The sequence below is a fragment of the Gopherus evgoodei genome, chromosome 1, assembly GCF_007399415.2.
Source record: "Gopherus evgoodei ecotype Sinaloan lineage chromosome 1, rGopEvg1_v1.p, whole genome shotgun sequence".
Taxonomy (NCBI): domain Eukaryota; kingdom Metazoa; phylum Chordata; order Testudines; family Testudinidae; genus Gopherus; species Gopherus evgoodei.
In genome coordinates this window covers 315,639,335-315,658,822 of record NC_044322.1, presented here as the reverse complement: position 1 = coordinate 315,658,822, position 19,488 = coordinate 315,639,335, and the positions used below count along the sequence as shown (strand labels likewise).

Here is a 19,488-nt window from a genome sequence, read left to right as displayed (position 1 = left end):
CTATTCTTGCTTCTCAAGTACCAGCTTAGGCATCAAGTAAGGAACTGCTAAGTATACCATCTGCTCTTTCAGCTCCCACTCAGTTCTTTCAGGCTGCCTCAAACCTCTTCACTGTGCTCTGCTTCCTGCTGTTTCAAATGAAGCAAAGCAGAAAGTATTTGAATTCGTTTCAGGCAATGATAAGGAGTGGAGTGGGAGCTGTAGGAGCAGTTGGAGTATTTGGAAACACAAAACAAACTATGCGAATGGAGAAGCATGTGATGTAAGTGGGTTTTTTCCATCACATTTTTTAAACACACTGTTAAAATAATTGTAAAAATGTTGATGAGGACTAATTGAAGAACAGATTCTGCATAAGCAAAGGACTGACTTTCTGATTCTCTCTATATTGATCATTGGCTTAAAGGTACACTGTAATTATGATTCATGATTTAATAGAGCACTTTGATAATAGACTAGTTTCTCCTCTAGTTTTTCAGTCACTAAGTATCTTTATTGCTGGAGGGGAGGTTATTCTCTTTTGATGTATTAATAAACAAAGCAACCTTGTCTACATTTTCTTAATAATCAATACAGTTACAGATATTTTATGCAATGATTTTCAGCTATAAAACCTTTATTCTCCAACTCTTCTTGACAGATGACTCGGATTTTCAGTTCATCTGCTATATACATTACATTGGAGTAGGGTGACCAGATAGCAAGTGTGAAAAATCGGGACGGGGGTGAGGGGTAATAGGAGACTATATAAGAAAAAGCTACAAATATCAGGACTGTCCCTATAAAATCGGGACATCTGGTCACCCTACATTGGCGTCAGGGTAGATTTTCAATAGCAGCCAGAGTAACTATGAGCCCAAACTGTTAATCCCCAGATTTAAAGAGTGGGATGTGGAAATCAGAGAGAGTTGGTTTTATATTAAGGTCCAAATAATGACTTGCTCTTGCAGCTCTGCAGTAAGAATTCAGGCAGTCTCGTTGGGCTGCATGCATTTTTGTTTGACTCTATAAATAGATAGCTGCCTTAGCAGCAGCAAATGCTACTCAGCCTGTAATTTTGGAGTCACATTGCTTCATTTAAATTAGTCCAAAAAAATCCTTAGGGATAACAGAAAATGAAGTAACCTATCCTGAAATTTACATTTTTTACAATAATACTAGGGAATCCATTTAACAAAACCTCTTACAGAAAAAATCCTTTTTTTTTCAATTTGCTCAAACAATAATTTAAGTACAAAGAAGCCTTTTATATGCATATGTTCCAGGTGGAGGCGAAACTGATTGACAAATTGGATAGCTTGATGTCAGAAGGCAAAGGTGACGAAACGTACCGAGAGCTCTTCAACAGCATGTGAGTAATAAATTGGTTTTTAATTCATTCATTTATTCAGTTTGATGGATTAGCTGCTAAATATCATTGTAGACAAAAACTGCAGAAAGAGCTGTCATCTTGGAATGCTTTTTTTGAAATCTGTGAAATAAAGGCTCGTTGCCTAAATAAAGTAATGTATCTTATTGTATCTTTGATGACTAGTTGTGCCTATGTTATACCATAAACTGTTCTCTATTATCACTCTAATTTTAAAATCAGAAAAGCCAAAAATGCTTAGTAAGGGGGTGGGACGCAGTTAAAACATGAATTTTGTACATCGCATTTGTAAAACAAGAGCTTAATAAATAGTTGTTTGTTAAATCTTGTTAAATCTTTCTCATAACTGACAAATAATGTTTCGCTTGTCGATTTCCTGATGGATTACAGAATGACTGATTAGAATTATTATATGAGACATTGCATATGTTTTAGTAATTGGCATGTCTTTGGTTCAGAACATTAGAATCTAGTGGTGAAACAGGACAAATGCTTCCCTGATAATGAAACTCCAAGGACTACCCTTGTGTTAGCCCTGCTGACTGAAACTGGTGACCATCATGGACACAAAAACATGAACTGATTTTTTCTCCCTCCCATTTCAATGCCAATGATGTGGGAGACCTATTTGTAGTCACTTTAGAACAAGATATATTATTCCTCCACTGGATTCCATTTTATTTGTGTATTTCCCAGTGCTATTGCACATACAGTATTTTTTCTTTATTAGGTTTCATCCTTTTTAAGTGGAAGGGAAAAGTGATATTTTAGCTTTATTGCTCTAGAATTAAAAACAATTGCATTTATGTCTTTTTGTTGGTACATATGCCAAGCAGATAATACTCTAATTCCATTGTGGGGGGAAAAAAGTACCAAAATAAATGCTTCTGACCATAACATATAGAGAAGGAAAGGGAAGTTTATTAGGTGAAATTACAGCTGAAGAGTATAGTAAAAGATAATTTATGTAGTGATCATTCTTTCAACATTAAGATAGATGAAGTAAAAATAATAAAAGCTCAGAAAATTTTCAGAAATTTAATGTGATTTTAAGACAACAGCATTAAAGAAGTTGTTCTTTTATGAAGTTACAAAGCCTGCATTTAATCCAGTGCGCAAGTGTGTCATTCACTGATTGAAATGATTTCTAGTGATCTCAGAAAATATACTGGTATCTGAAATATAATTCTTGAAAAAGCTGAGTGTTGATTTTGAGATAGATTTAAGAAGGTAGTGGAAGAATGGGTAAAGCATTTTGTAAACCCAGATAGTTAAGAATAACTATGTGTAATTTTAATGTATAAGAAGTCTCATAGTACTTTTCCTGACTGGGGGCATAGGTGCATATGGATCTAAAATGGAGGACACTAGTGTAACACATGATTTGAGAAAAGGAATCCTGAAAATGTTAAAAGCTTTGTAATCATTATTTCAAGGGATCGGATTCTTAGTGTCAAGGAGTCTGAGATTTTCTTCCATCATCAATTTAAGCAGCTATTATTGGAGGGTTTTTCACATGCCTCCTTGATTTAAAAATAGATTTAAAAATGATTAGACTGAGGTGATAATAAAATGATGTGCACATTAGTTCAAGGAAGTGGAAAGCGCCAGCACAATTTTCAAGCAATCATAGCTTTGTTTTGGGAAATGGAACTACATTCATTTTACATGATCAAATATGAGTCTTGAAATTGCCCCCTCATAATTTTTAGTAGTTGTATTACTGTATGGAGTCATGGGGACACAGATAATCCTCATGCATTGTCTGGACACAGCATATCAATTTAAATAGCATTTGAGTGTTTGTCCTGTTTTTTTCTCTCTCTCTCTCTCTCTCTCTCTCTCTCTCTCTCTCTCTCGATAGGATGAATCAGAAAACAGTATATCTCCACGTTCCCAGGGTAACTTAATTTTTTGGAGCAATCCATAAGCACTTTTCCACTGAAGTCACATCATGCTTTTATAGCCAAATTATAGATGTTGTTGGACATCTTTAAAATGTTGTTGTTTGTTTGGGATTTTGATGTTTCTGATTAAATATCCTATAAAATGCAAAGGAAGAAACATTGCTGCTATTTATCTTTTGGTAGGCATCATCCAGGGAAATTTAGAAGTGACTAGAGGGTAGCTGTCTCACAGACACCAACATATCATTAATAAGGCTCAGATTTTGTAAGGGATATTTTTAGTAAAAATCACGGACAGGTCCCTGATGAAATGTTGAATGAGGAGGGTCCAGCACCCACAGCGGCTGGGGACTCTGGGTTCCCCTTGCCCTCCCCCTGCCTCCCAGCGGCTGAGTTGCTGCAGAGTCTCCTTGCTGTGCATCGTGGCTGAGCCACTTTGAGGTCCTCTCACTGCCCACCATGGCTGGACAGCTGTGGGTAGCCCCCCCACCCGTGGAGCTCCAGGGTCCCCCCATGAGAGTGCCAGGGGACCCTCCTTCCCGCAGGAGCTGGGAGCTCCAGGGGACCCACCCCCCACCCATAAGGGCTGGGAGCTCTGGGGTGTCCCCCTGCCACCCGCAAGGGCTGGGAGCTCCAGGGTCCCCCTGCTGCATAGCAACTAGGAGCTGCTGGGGACCTACCGCCAGCAGTGTCTGAGGACTGCCTGCTGATAGCTCCAGCCCCAGGGCAGAGAATGTCATGGAAGTCTTTGGAAGTCACGGATTCTGTGACTTCAGTGACATAATTGTGCCACCCTCCCATCCCCTTCTATTTCAGGGACTCCCTGCAGCTCCCCATCCCCTCCTTCATGCCAGGGTTCTGTGCGTCTCCCATTCCCTCCTGCCAGGGACATTGTATGCTGCCCCATTCCCTCCTTCCCCGTTTCCCTCCCCCAATGCCAAAGGCTTTGTGTGCCCCCATGTCTCCACTCATCCCATGCCCGGAACTCTGTGTTCTCCTCCTTGTCCCACTGTGTTCCCCTGTTCCCTCTCCCTCCCATACCAAGTCCCCCATTTTCTTCCCATGCCAGGGGTTCTGTGTGTCCACACCATTTTCCCTGCATCTCATTTCCCTATGCCCCACCAATCTTATTTCTTTTTTCTGTCTTGGTCATTCAGGATGTCAACATTTTAAACTATATTAGGAGGATGGGTAGAGCTGAGATTGGGTGTTGCTATACTGGAAGATGTTAATGTCTACCATCAACCAATGCATTGATCTATAGACCATTACTAAGTGGTTGAAGTTGCTGGGTCTGCTAAGCAAACGCCAGGAGCTCCATCTGTCCCCATTTCCCTCTTCTGTTTTTCTGATTCTCACCAAAATCAACAGGTTTACCTACTAATGCCTACAACAGACCCTGAAATTCTTGAATTGAATTGTTGTCAGAAGTTATCACGTTACAGAGAGACTTGTCGGATAGTAATGCCTCACATGCTCAACCAGAAAATTTAGAGGGAGAAGCCTGAGTAGTGTAAGCTTGAAGCGGGATTGATGTCTGTCACGACCAGGGCATGAGTGGTCAGGCCTACTGGCTTGAGTCAGGAGCCAGGAACCAGAACCAAGGGTCAGAATCAGGAATAAGAAGTCAAGCCAAGCGTCAGAGCCATAGGCAGGAGCAAGCAGGAAAGTGGGGCTAAAGTGGATTGGAGCAAGTATATTACAATTGAAAAAAGTACAGAGAAGGGCAACAAAAATAATTAGAGGTGTGGAACACCTTGCAGTTGAGGAAAGATTAAAAAGACTAGGATATTTCACCTTGAAAAAGAGATGACTAAGGGGAGATATGATAGAAGTCTATAAAATCATGAATAGCACGGAGAAATAGGGAAGTGTTATTTACCCCTTCACATAACCCACGAACAGGTTATGAATGAAATTTCACCCAATGAAATTAATAGGCAGCAGGTTTAAAACAAACATAAGGAAGTATTTCTTCACACAACGCACAGTCAACCTGTGGAACTCATTGCCAGGGGATGTTGTGAAGGCCAAGTATAACTTGGTTCAAAAAAGAATTAGATAAGCTCATGAATGATAGGTCCATCAATGACTGTTAGCCAAGATGATAAGGAACACAACTCCATGCTCTGTGTCCCAAAGCCTCTGACTGCCAGAAACTGTGACTGGATGACAGGAGATGGGAATCACTCAATAATTGCCCTGTTCTGTTCATTCCCTCTGAAGCATCAGGCATTGGCCATTGTCAGAGGACAGGATACTGGTCTAGGTAGCCATTGGTCTGACCCAGTATGGCTGTTCTTATATTCAGGACTGGAGCAAGATTAGAACCAAGACAGGCATAGAAGTGATAGTGACTGTGGGCATACACATTGAGCAGCCAGCAACCCTGCTGCTGCTGCTGCTGCTGCTGCTGCTGCTGAGTTTAAACTGCCTGCTGCTGGCTCCCCTCAGCCAATCAAGAGGGCCAGTCAATCAGTCCATCCTACCACAACCCATCTGAACTCTTTAATCTGCCTGGAAGCAGGTCTGGCTAATCCTCAAATTCAGCTGAAGGAACTCACTCCTGACAACTAACATTTAGCACCCAAATCAGGTGGGGAAATATCAATTCTTTCATCAATAAGACCTTAATATGGCAAAGTGGTTGTGTACAATCTAGCTAATACCAGGATTAAGAACTGTGTGCGTTCTTCCACACTCTGCAGATCTAATTCATTTTAACACCTACGCCTTTGTTTCTAAGAGCACAGAATAAAAAAGTGGTAAGGATGGTGCTGAGGCATTGAGTATCATACTCCTCTTTTTAGAGTTACTCCAGTTATGAGTGAGGAGTAATGAGGCCAGGTAGAAGCACTCTCAGGAATGCGGAGTCAGGTTCCACTGAACTACCTGTTCTGTTCATCACATTTGCACAGTATTTCACAACACTCTTCACCTGTGCTGTGCATAAAGTCCAGTATCTAACAAGAACTGAATGATGAAAGCAGGCATTCTCCAGGTCAGACAAAAATGGAGAGGGGCTGGAAAGCAGTGATAGAGAGATCACAGAGGAGAAAATAGTGTTCACAGAGTTTCTGATACAACTGGGGTCAGCAACCTTTCAGCAGTGGTGTGCTGAGTCTTCGTAGGCCGGTAATACATTGTAACATTTTTGGAAGATCTCTTTCTATAAGTCTATAATATATAACTAAACTATTGTTGTTTGTAAAGTAAGTAAGTTTTTTAAAATGTTTAAGAAGCTTAATTTAAAATTAAATTAAAATGCAGAACCCTCCGGACTGGTGGCCAGGACCCAGGCTGTGTGAGTGCCACTGAAAATCAGCTTGCATGCCGCTTTTGGCACCCTTGCCATAGGTTGCCTACCCCTGTGATACAACATGCAGGAAAGAACAGAAGCTTAACTGAAACACCAGTCATCTCTCTCAAATTCTATTTTGTTCTTGCTGTGTTTGAGTGGCTCTTTTGTTATGAATGTTTTCTCTGTGCATTATCTGTGAAGGATGAATGATGCAAAAGAGGAGTCAATAAGCTGTCAAATTGAAGAAAGCAATTTGTTGTTTGGATAAAGACATTTAATATATTCATTCATTCTCAAGTAAAAACAGTATAGTGTATATTGTGTGTGTGTGTATATATATATATATAAAGAGAACTTATGTAAATCAGATATACAAAAGATTCATCTTTTTTAGAAAAGTTAGACTTCTGCAGTTTTTAAAAGCATACTAAATATTCTTGTTTTTAAATTTAGTTTGAAATAATCTCAGTTAAAGGTTGAAGAGCAATGTGAAGAGAGAAATGTGGTCAGTATTATCTTCTAGGTATAGAGTAGTCTTGATTCTCCTCTTGCTTCTTACATACAAAAATTGGTGTTAAAAGAATGTTATGGTGCAAAGGTAAGTATGCAAAAGTTAGGAAATGCCAGAATTAAGTTTGCTCGTGCATTCATTCTGAAAATCAGTGTGGCTAGTGAAAGAGACATGGATTTGCCATATTATAATTCTAAGGTTCCCCTCTTTGAAATTGGGAGAATGATATCTGTCTGCCTCCTAAGATAGAGGTGTGATGCCTTGCTCAATGATTGGGCTGTGAAGTACACAAAGGTAGCACCAGACAGTGGTAGGTCTCTTCCTAACTCCCAGCTCTGTATACCCTCCCCTATGTCAAAGGATAGGGAGCTCTGTGTATATTGGAGTTTGAATGAGACCTGAGACCATGCTCAGTGAAGCTGGTGTACAAGAGTTCTGTGGGGCTGAGCATGCTCAGTGTAGCTGAAGGTGAGTGGAGTTGGCTGCCTTCCCACAGCAGATAGAAATCTTCTGAGATTTTACCTACTGGGCATGTGCAAATAGTAGTTTTTTGTGGCTCCTAACTCGACCAAATATTCATGGATTTTTATGGGGACAGGATCCACTGTCTTGCCTAATTTTAAATCTGTGTACCAAAGCACAGAGACCTTAGAGCTCTTCAAATAAATGGTTGGGGGGAAATGTTTTAGCATTGACAAAACCTCCGATTTTACGCAAACCCTGGTCTCTGAAATGGCTGAACAATTTTTGCTGAAATTTTAAAAAATCTTAGCTTTAGGCAGAGAGGAAATGTGGAAAATTTGATTCTAAATGGTTAAAACTTGGCAGCACTATAAGCACCAAAACCAGGGGTTTATAAAGGAAAGTATTAGGGCACCTTCATTCTGTCTCACTGCCAGTTCCCATACAATATTACTTTTACCCCAGGAAATCTGTTCACTTCAGTGTGTAATCCTAATTTACCCTAGTATAAGGGAGAGGAGAATTAGGCACAGTACATTTCCCACTCAGAATCTTTTGGTTATTTAATATTTAAAGGAATGAAACTATCAGTGTATAAATGGCATGTACTGAGTGGGCAAATGTTAAGTTAAAGGAGAATTTTTTTAAAAAACTACCTCTCAATAAAAAGCTTTTCCTGTAGCAATTACGCTACAGTTAAACTGTGTGGGTGCAGAACTATTGTACAGTGAGTGAGGAAAAACCTGTGTTAACAAGTTGGATGTCCCATTGAAAGAGAATTTTGAAATGCTCGATGTTCTTTCTAGATGACAGTCTTCAGTAGAGTGGAGCAACATTTTTCAGTCAAATAGTACATTTGCCAGAAAACGCAGTTTTGGGGAGACTGAAACTATTTGTGAATTCAGGTTGAATTCAGTGAATAGTTTTGGCTGAATAAAAAATAAAAGGAAGAATTTGGAAAAAGTCAAGTTTGTTTGGACATTTTCTAAATGAACAATTTCAATATTTCATTTCTAATTGACATTTAATTTAGAAAATGTCATTTTGAATGGACCTGAACTAAATGTTTTTGTGTTTTTCATTTAATCAAGAAAACTTAAAAAATTTCAGTTTCTATTGGAAAAAAATTAATTATTTTGCATATATTTTGGTTTAGCTACCAAACTGGAAAATCAGTTATTCACTCCGCTCTAGTCTTTGTTTCTTTCTATTTTCTGAAGTGTTAGCATATAACCCACGCAGTTAGCGTGTAATGAAATCTGAGAACACCAAAAAATGTTATAAATCTGGGAATGTATTAAGGTTTTAAAATGTTTATATATTTTATAAATCTGATTATATTTGTATGTGTTTTGGTTTTGACATGGCTAACCTAGAAATCCATTTGCTTTGTCCATGCTTCCTGGATTAGAATTCCACTGTTTGGTCCCTATCCTAGGTAAGATGTTGTTTGTAAATTGTGCTGCTTGAGAGAAGAGTCCAAAATTAAATCTGTGAATATTGCACACATTGCCGAGGCGTTTAAGATACTGTTGAAAGTAAAGTGGTTGCAATGGTGACAGATAAAAATAAATGTTGAAATTGCTTTGGGTTTGTTCTTTCCAGCCTCCTGAAGAAAATTGAGCGGGAAACGTGGAGAGAAAGTGGTGTTTCATTAATTGCCACTGTGACTCGACTAATGGAAAGGTTACTGGACTACAGGTGAGTAATTGTCACATGGCTTATATTGAGAATATGGAAGCATTCAAAGTTCTGACAAGAAAATTTTCCTGCAGGGTTTTGATAACTGGAACATGGAGACTTCCACCACTAGATTACCAGTTCAAATACGCCTCTGGGTTGGGAGTGACCAGAAGTCATCATCTAACAGCTGTTTCACAGCCTAAATGAAATTGTTATTAATATTATTTCAGTAGTGCCTAGATGTGCCATCCAAAATTAGGCCCATTGTGGTAGACACTACAGGTACATATAACAAGAGACCATTCCTGACTGAAGAACTTAAATCTAAATAGACAGCACAGACAGAGGAGGGAGAAAGGAAGTATCATTACCCTCATTTTTACAGATGGGGAACAGAGGCACAAAGGATAACTTGCCCAAGATCACCCAGGAAGTCTGTGGCAGAACCAGTAATTGAGCCCAGATCTCTTGAGTCCCAGTCCAGTGTCTGAACCTCCAGGGCTGATACTGTGTTTCCAGATCCTAAAGGAAGGGTCCACGCATCAAAATCTATCACAGTTGTCATCCTTATTTACAGTTTGAGAAAAGCTGAAGGATTTAGTTGTCATGGAGACTGAACTCTTAACTTCTAGATAAATGCTAGTGCTACATCTCTTCTTTGGATAAATAGAACTTCAATCTCCTGGATTGTCAGTCCAGCACCTTTCAAAGCTCTGCATTCAATGGCAGTTTTATTTTTCCTTAGTAACTGTGTGAGAGTAATTTCCATCATTTTAATGCAAGGCTGTCATGCTTGTACTGTTTTTCTTCATGTGTTGTCATTAGCGGCCCTGAATAGTTTTATCTTAACTTTTGATCTAGAGGTGGGATATACAGCCTGTGCAAGCGAGAAAAAGGAGACATAAGGGCAAACGCATATGGATCTGCTTTCTGGCAGTGCAAAATGCCCTGAGGCTGAATTGTTTTAATTAGTTTGCATCTACTTAATTCTGTTTTATGAAATGTGTTCCTAGTTCAGAGGGGGAAAACTGTATTGTCCTACAGTGCAGATGTTCTGACTTCTGTTACATTTTGTTTTTAGGGACTGCATGAAAATAGGAGAAGTGGATGGTAAAAAGATTGGCTGCACTGTTAGCCTGTTGGTTTGTATAATAATCTTTATCTCTTTTATACTCAAGCTATTAACCTTACATAATAAAAAGCTATACATTGTATGAGAAGTATATTTTTACTAACCTACTTCTCAATGCACAGTGCACTCCAAATGGCAGGTGTAATTAATGCCAGTGAATTCAGAAAGTATATTTATACCATCAAAGATGGGTGATATTTAAATACATATTGTTATAGTTCACTATAATATAATTTGATGGTATGACTACAAGTTGCTGATATGATACAATAGCTAGACCCTAATAGAATAGGATAAAGTTCAGGATATTTCAGAATGAAGTTGATACAGTTTTCTTGTGCTTTTCCCTCCGTGTTCATAGTGAGAATCCCTTTAGTATCAGCTCACAGGCGTTTAATAAATCTTACTAGAAAGTAACTTTCACAGAAAATTCAAACCAAAGATTTGTACATTTCTGTAAATCTGATTAGTTTCTGTGGCTTATTTAAAAATACACAACAAAACTCACCTGGATTCCTACCTCTGTCCTCTTTTTTTCCCAGCAACAGGTCTCAGATACTCTTATATATGAAAAAATGTCTTTTGAGGAGTTGTTCTACCAATTTCCCTCTCAATAAAACTAGAAAATGTTCCTCTGGGCCTGCTGCTCTCACTTTTGATGGGCCTTTATCTCATTTTAGGTCTGAGATACACCCTCCCACTATCCAATATCCCAAGAATGTGCTGTGCAAATTGTGAATCCCTATTAATATTATTTTCTATTAATTATTGCCTATTAGTGAGATGTATTTTGATCCTAGACCAAGATTTATTGAGAGGCTGTGAACTTCAGAAATTTTCAAGTTTTGTTATGAAACAGTGCAACTGTGCTGTTTTAAGTGGTAACTGAGAATTATAGGGCACAAAGACTAATCTAATTATTAGGTATTCCTAGAGAAGTTTTTGAACGATAAAGGATTTCTTCTATATGGGCACAATACTTTCAAAATAGGAACAGTATATGTAACTTGATTATAGGACAACTTGCTTTCTACCAGGTTACCCAGCGTGGTTTATAAGGAAGTAAAAACATTTTGGTTATTTGTGTTCTGAAGTCAATTTTTACTACAAGAAATGACCCATAATTTATATAGAATGAATGAACACATACAAAAATGAGCAAAACAAACATGGAATATTCTAACAGCATCTTTGAATGCGATTTCACAACTAGTGATCTCTTGTCAGGCTAAGAAATATTTTGTGATTCCCTCCACTGGGACTACTTAAGCCTAACAATCAGTAAGCAAAACTATGTATCTCTAACATACTCCAAGAATTAACTAATTTTAGAGTGTGAAAGGTGAACCTTCATTATGCAGAAAGTACACAAATTTTAAAACACTATGATGGATGAGCCCATCATGCTCTCAAAAGATGTTCTGCGCAAGGTTAAACTGGGGAAATATGTTGATTTTAATCACTGTCAATCATCAGGAGGCAATGATACTTCATTTTTATCGGCACCATTGAAAAGAAACCTGACCTGCAAAAGCAGGAGGGTGGAAATGACATGGAAATGGAGCTTTCAGGGTCCACACTGAACCTAGGTCATAAACCTCCAAAGAAACATCCAAAATCTGCTGAGTTCCTGCCTAGAGAAAGTTCATTGCGGCATCTTGTCACAGGAAAGGCCTCTCATTTTGCCTTACAGTGGCACAGTCAGTGCTGCCATGTCAAATTGTACCTTGAATGAAGGAGTTAGTGATCCACTTTTTTCCCTTCTCCCCCACTCCCAAAGGTCACCTGGATCTGAAGTTCTCTAAAATTTTGATGTTTCTTGAACAGCTGCGCCTTTCCCTTTGTGAATGGTGAAACAAGGAAACAGCTACAGATTTCTTTTTTGTGCCTACGAAGGCCAATTTCCAAGTTTCTGTTGAACGTTCCCACCCTAATGTCCAGTATAGTTATATTCCAACCACAGAGAAGGTTTCAGCTTGCGTAATTGCCCTGAGATGTCAGCACAATAGGCTAACATGCTACTCAAGATGAATTTCTGAAGATTGCTGAGGGAAGCCTGCGCTTCTGCTCTTAATCTGAAAACTCCTATTGTCATTCAACTGCATGAGAGCCCCACTTCAGCTTGGAAGAGAAGTTGCTGGTGAAATAAATTTATGTCCACCACAGAGCAATGCAAAAAGTCAATAATTTACTGGATGGCCTTTAATGAAGCTTGCTCCTTCAACAGCTTCATGATGGATTAGTTATAGTTTTTCAAACATTTTCTTAGCAGCAAGAGTGTGACTGATATACAAAATTGTAAAGTCATGCTTCATTAAGTGTAGTGTTTTGGTTTCATGTGACCAGACTACTATTCTTAAACTTCACTGACTTGATACTATCCATGTAGATTGTAATACACCATTCCCACTGAATGTGGACATTTTGTACTGCTTCCTAAAATGTCTCAGATTACCATTTTTCTGTAGGGCACACTGTCACAGCTTTACAGCACAGCTAGTTGTCTTCAGCAAAATCATCAGTCTGACGAACCTTAGGAGCTGTGTCACACCAGACATGCTGTTTGACTCATCAAGTTGAATCGCTCAGTGCTGATTTGTTAAAGTACTTGCTCTCAGACATCCTGAACCATGTCACTAATGTCGGACAAAAAACAGTTTTATTTGACAAAAGTACTGTTTTCAGTTTATTAGGTGCTACAGGCCCTATGATTTTTGAAACCGTATCTACTGTGCAGGGAATTATAAGATTTTCTGCAAGAGTTTTTGCTTTACGTGATCATGTGATTCATAAAGATACCACCTGAAAAAGACATTTTTATTGATGTTGCTAGTTTGAAAAAGTGGTGTTGAATTTTTCAAGCTCCCTAATTTTGTCTGGGAAAAAAATCCCTATTAATGGCTGTCTAATTTCTAAATATTACCTTCTTTGAAGGTGTAATACTCTTCATAGACTGCACATTATGTCTTAGAATCATTTGATGAGAAAACATGTAGCATATTTCTCATTGTATTTGCACAAATTTTTATTTTATTAATGGAGCAACTTACCACTATCCATTCCACAGAATGTTCTATTTCCAGTCAGAAATTAGCATCAACAAAGACGTGAGTAACTTATGCAATACAGGTGCGTGAGGAGCAACAGAGCTCTTAGTCCTTAGCAAGTAGAGCCAGTCTGGTATTACAGTTCAGTGCCACGTCTTGTCATGATCTGCATGCATGGATACTTGCACTTCATTGGTGTCCAAATAACATTTTTTATGGGCCTGGTGCTGTTTTGCATTCTAGGCACACATGCAAGTTTGGCTTTAATATTTTGTCTTTTTTGTATTTTAGCAGATGCTCCAGCAGCTGCTGCACTGCTAGCTGTGCTTCTCAGATTATAGTATTATGGTGGCCTTAAAGGGACATGCTATTGCAGAGCTCATGTTGTGTCTCCATTTTTATCTTTTTAAAAATATACACTTATTTTTGTAACATTTTACATTTTTTCTCTGACTTCTTACAACAGCCTTCCCTGAGATTCTTTCACAGTGCTCCTCCTGATCTTCCTCACTTTAGTGATTGTAACCCACAGCTTGGGAATCTGTGGTCTAGAACAAGAACATCCACAGTTTATTCCAACAGAGGGGCACATTGTCAACTTGCTAAGAGTCCAGAAGAGATGCATACTAACGTGGAACAGATCACAATCTTGAATGTGCAGGCGAACCCTTCAGCATTAAGGCTGTAGCGTGCAGTGATATATTTTGATCTGAGCAGACCAATTACAAAATTAAGCACTGCATGCTGGGACCTGTATGTGCATTCCCTGCAATTCTATCTTCAAGATGACATCATTTGTGATGTATGGTGTAAGACACCATTCTCCTGCTGCTGGCCTTGGAATACCTGTTTTAGGGCCTGTACTACTCTGACAAACAGAATTAAATATTGAACATCATGGATAGGTCAGTGGTTTGAGCATAGGCCTGATAAACCCAGTGTTGTGAGTTCAATCCCTGAGGGGGCCTTGTAGGGATCTGGGGCAAAAATCTGTCTGCGGATTGGTCCTGCTTTGAGCAGGGGGTTGGACTAGATGACCTCCTGAGGTCCCTTCCAACCCTGATATTCTATGATTCTGTAAAGTTTCAAAACTGCATGCAGGACTTTATTCATGTGATGCCCACATCAGTCACTAAGACTGACACATCTAAAAATCCCCAGTAACTCTGAAAACCTGATTCCACCTCCTTCAACATAAATTCAAAATAGAATGTTTTTTATATTTGAGATATGGTATGCAATAGTCATGCATCAGTTGCCAGTTTAATGAGCATAAACCAGAGCTGAAGAAATCACATTTTCTTTCAGGGTTATTTTGTTTATAACACTTAAATAGTTCTTTGCAATGCTGCCAAAGTCATCCTGGCATTGTGCTATCACACAGTGAAGGGTAGATATACAGTAGAGTAGGTATTTTGTTAAAATATGAATATAAAAGCCAGAGTGCTTTCAGTTTTTTAAATCAATGTAGAGCTTTCAATGAGACATTAAGTGGCTTCACCGGCACTTGATAGAAGTACAGATGTATTTTTTAGATGGCTGAACTGGTATTTTTGAATAAAATGTTTCAAATAGATAAAACATTATGGTATTTTAATTCTAGCAGATTCTGACTCTTGTGCGGGAGAATAATTTTTAAAATATTCTGGATATTGGGATTGTTCTCAACAAAATGTAAGAGGCCTATTTATAAGGGACTACACGTACTGCTATATGTACTGACCTTTATCAATTGGCCTTGTAAACATGCAACTTCTTGAAACTTGAATGTATTTCTGCAACATTAGGTTTGATATGTATGTTCTATACACTTAAAAATTACTTCCAACACCAATTTTCAGCTATTTATTCTGCCATTTTACATTGTCACAAACATTTTGTTTAACCCCCTACATAATTTTTTGTTGCAGAACTTTTATAAGACCGAACTGAATAAGGAGGAGATGTATATTCGCTATATCCATAAGCTATACGACCTGCATCTGAAGGCACAAAACTTCACAGGTAATTGTTGGTACATACAACCTAGAAAAAAATATTTAGAGTTAGATTGTGACTTATACCCTTTCACAGTCACAGTGAGGTCATAGGCAATAAGACATCTCCTTTAACCCCTTTGCAGGTCAGCCGGATCTTAGATTCAGGCAAGTAAAATAAGAGGGGCTACTTGCCAGCTTACTTTCCCCAAAACAGGTGAGCAGGGAATATGCAGAGCCTTGGCTCTATTTCACACACTTCCCCTACATGCTGCTCAGAGTAGCTGTACTACGTGGGGTAAACAGTAACAATATAAGGTAGCAATGAATTTATTACTCTTTCCCACCCAGGAACAAGTAGGATTGAAAGACGGAATTGTGATTAAGCTGTCTCTCTCTGAGTCACAGTGCCTGTTGGGTTGGTGTGGCTTACAACCCACCCCAGATAGTGTATTGCCCCCGCTCTGCAGATCGCTGGCACAGCAGATCTTGAGAGAACCCCCAATGACCACAGACTCTAGTAAGGTACGAAGGCACCTGGGCCAGCTTTTTTGTCAAACGAAGCACAGTTCTCTAGACTCTACAGGACATACTACAAATATGTGCCCCCCTGGCAATGGACTCAGCTCAGTCAGTGGCGGGACTCTCCACTGCCCCCTAGGCTGGACAAAGACATCCACTCGGGTGCATTCTTATACGGAGGTACAAATAAGTTACACATCACTCCTGATGTATTGAGGTGCAACCCCTCTACGTAGCAAAGTACAACCCATCTACATAGTAAGGTGCCACCTCTCACCTTGTACATGTTGGTTCGAACAAAACAACTCTTTCCATCATATTACCCTTTTGGCCCTGTCATTGGGATGGGTCAGCCTGTTCCTTGTTATCTGTGTGGAGTGTACAAGTATGCAAATGTTCTGATATTTAGTGTCCAGTACCTTTTTAGGTATGTCTCTTTTTGCAGCATTAGCCCTTTCCTTGCCAGCGTCTGTGAGCAGGGCCTGCCTCTGGCTCACAGCTTAACTTTGCTTTATGTTAGCAAAGTCTTGACCATTATTTTAGTTCAGACCTTAGGCCCCATGGGCCTCTGATAAGGGTTTATGTTTCAGTGCCTCTTCTTACTACAGAGTTAAATGACGCAACTCCTGGATTTTCATTCTTTCTGTTCAATAATTTTAAAAGAGTATGAAGGATTGGGCTGGTCAAATCAGATGTGTTTCTGCGCTAAGGTAGAATTACCAGGGCTTTTGAGCCTTCACGTGTTTCTGTCATGAAGAATGGAAATACCAAAGTTTTCTTTCCTGTTCCGATGGAGTCCTTTGAGCGAATGCAACTAGAACATGTATTTCCGGCTGTATTCCATACACTCCTGTGATTCCATGCAGATAAGAAAAAATAGGACATGTTGTATTCTTAACACATTTAAGTTGATTGTAAAACAGAGAGAGTTTGGATTTTCTCCAAGTGGTGTATTTCCCACTGTTTGGCACCGTTCATTCATTTATAGATTTTAAGGCCAGAAGGGACCATTAGATCTAGTCTGACCTCCAGTTCATATATCACGGGCCATAGAATTGTACCCAGGAAACTGATATGAGGTGCTGGTTCCTAATGCAGTAATATGGTCACTTCATTGACCTGTTATTTTCTTAATACCCTTAAAAATGTGAAGGAATGTAACCAGTGCAGTTATGTATGCCTGAGTCTTCATGCATCTTATAGATCCACTGTTTTAAGCAGTCTGAACTGTATCAATTCATCTGAATGAGGAATTAACTCTGAAGCCTGATATGGTCATTTAAATGTCAGTGTTGTTAAATATATTGCTATTTGTTTCAGTAGACACAAAAGATAATGTATTTATCCGTTGTTGTACATACGGCATTGGATGCCCAACAGTGGTATTTATCATTGTTGGGCAAGTAGATGCTGTAGAGAATTACTGGAGTGGATAACAAAATATTCTTCTTCAAGTAGATGCAGCTGTGTATTCTACTTAAATATGTGCACATAAAGCACTCCAGAGCCAAATACATTTGTTTAGCAGTACCTGCTGGTTCCCTGCAGCTCCCATGATCCCTTCAGTTCCATCTCACAATCCTTGGCTAGAGCTGAAGCTCTGTGTGGTGTTTTTACCTCATGCTTTCAGTCTGTTTTCTGATTAATTTGTCTTGTGTATAGTAGTTAGGAGTATCTTAAGTTAAGTTTAGTGTTAGTATAGCGTTAGTTACAGGCACTGGCTGCCCTGTGCAATGACCTCACTGGGATTCAAGCATTGCTAGTTGTGTGTGGGGGCCATCCTCAACAGATATCCTCACATGAGGGGCTTGTTGTGTCTCAGTGAAGAGCACATTAAAGGCAGATGAGGTACTGGTAAGTCGTTCATAAAAAGGACTCAAGTGGCAAGAGACTCCCAGTATTTCATGATCCTCAAGACCAAGGAAGGGATGAGACATGTCTTCAACCTCTGCGATCTCAATAAATACATCAGGTATGTGCGAATCTGTTATGGTTATCCTAGCAGCTATCCTTCCCATCTTAAATCACAACAACTGGTTTTCTGCCCTGGACCTTCAGGACACTTACTTCCATATAGCAATCCTGCCAAGCCACAGGAGGTTCCTCAAGCAATACATCATGCTGCTTTTCGGCCTGTCTTGCACTTCCTGGGTTTTTACCAAGTGTATGATTGTGGTAACAGCATACCTCGGGAAGAGGAGAATTCTTATCTTCCTATATCTCAACCATTGGTTATTGAGGGCAAGTCCAAAGAGGAAATCCTCTTTCATGTTCATTTCACACTACACTTAGTTGATCATCTAGGTCTCATCCTAAAAATTGGGAAATTAAGGTTGGCTCCAACTCAAAGAATTGAGTTCGTTGCGTCCCTGCTTTACTCTGAGCTCAAGAGCATTTCTGCCAACAGAGCAATTCCAGGCAATTCCCCACCTATGTCTGGAACTGCAATCTCAACTCTTAATCACAGCCTAAGCCATATGGCTGCAGATCCACAGCTAGTCCAATATGCCAGACTACACCTTCATCCTCTTCAGAAGTGGCTGAAGTTGATCTATCATCCGATTCATCATCCCTTGGACTGGCTGGTCCACCAATCCTGGACTCCTTATGGTGGTGAATGATTAAGATATTGTGTTCCAGGGCATTCCTTTTAATCAGTCCTCATCAACCAAGACTGTAATCACCAATGCTCCCTTAATAGGTTGGGGAGCACATCTGGGATTGCTGAAAGTTCCAGGTCTTTGGTCAGAACAAGAAGATTCTCTGAGTATCAATGCCTTGGAGCTTCGAACCATCTACAGTGCCTGTCAGACCTTTCAGGATCACATCATGGACTCAGTGGCACTCATAATTACCAACAATACCACTGCAATGAATTACGTGAACAGATGAAGGGGGAGAACACTCCAACATGCTGTACCAGGAAGCGATTAGGCTACGGCAGTTTTGCATTGGGGAAGACGTTACCTCCACAGCCGATCACTTCCCTGGGATACAGAATCATCTGGAGGATCACCTCAGATGAAATTTATTCCTGAATCATTAATGGTCCCTGAAGCCAGGGTCCTGAAGTCCATCTTTGCAGTTTAGAGCATTCCAACGATCAACCAGTTTGCCACGAGAGAAATAAGAAATGCCATCTGTTTTGCTCTCGAAGGGGTCTTCGTTCAGGCTCTTCTAAAATCAAAGTAACCCTGTGGCTGCACCCTAAGATTTATCCAAGGCAGTTTCCCAGTTTCATTTTAACCAGACTATATATTTATCAGTGTTCTTCCCCAAGCTGCATTCAACCCCAGAAGAAAAATGTCTTCATGTACTACATGTCAGGTGATGTTTAGCTTTTTATCTGGAGAGGACCAAGTCTTTCTGTTCCTCATGTCATTTGTTTGTTTCCTATGCAGGCCAAATTGAGGGTCAAGTTGTCTGTCATGAAAATAGGGGGAGGAGTAGCAATCTTTATGTATGCAGTAGCATAAAATCCCTCCTTGGCAGCTGTACTGGATTGCCTTACCTGTCAGGGGCTAAGCAGTTCAAATAACCTAGTTGGCACCTGACCAGAAGGACCAATGAGAAAAGAA

The 19,488-nt window shown here is 39.5% G+C and overlaps 1 protein-coding gene across 5 annotated transcripts in view; it reads left to right on the top strand.

The window, feature by feature from the left end:
• Positions 1-19,488, top strand: part of DOCK4 (dedicator of cytokinesis 4) — a 422,511-nt gene that overhangs the window by 361,772 nt on the left and 41,251 nt on the right. For 3 of the 5 annotated variants that reach the window (XM_030549016.1, XM_030549014.1, XM_030549018.1), the window contains 5 exons: positions 1,266-1,351; positions 8,962-8,988; positions 9,156-9,251; positions 10,315-10,375; positions 15,323-15,416. In XM_030549016.1, coding sequence (XP_030404876.1) covers positions 1,266-1,351; positions 8,962-8,988; positions 9,156-9,251; positions 10,315-10,375; positions 15,323-15,416 — 364 coding nt within the window. The remainder of the gene's footprint in view (positions 1-1,265; positions 1,352-8,961; positions 8,989-9,155; positions 9,252-10,314; positions 10,376-15,322; positions 15,417-19,488) is intronic. The other 2 variants (XM_030549017.1, XM_030549015.1) reach the window with 1 other exon arrangement.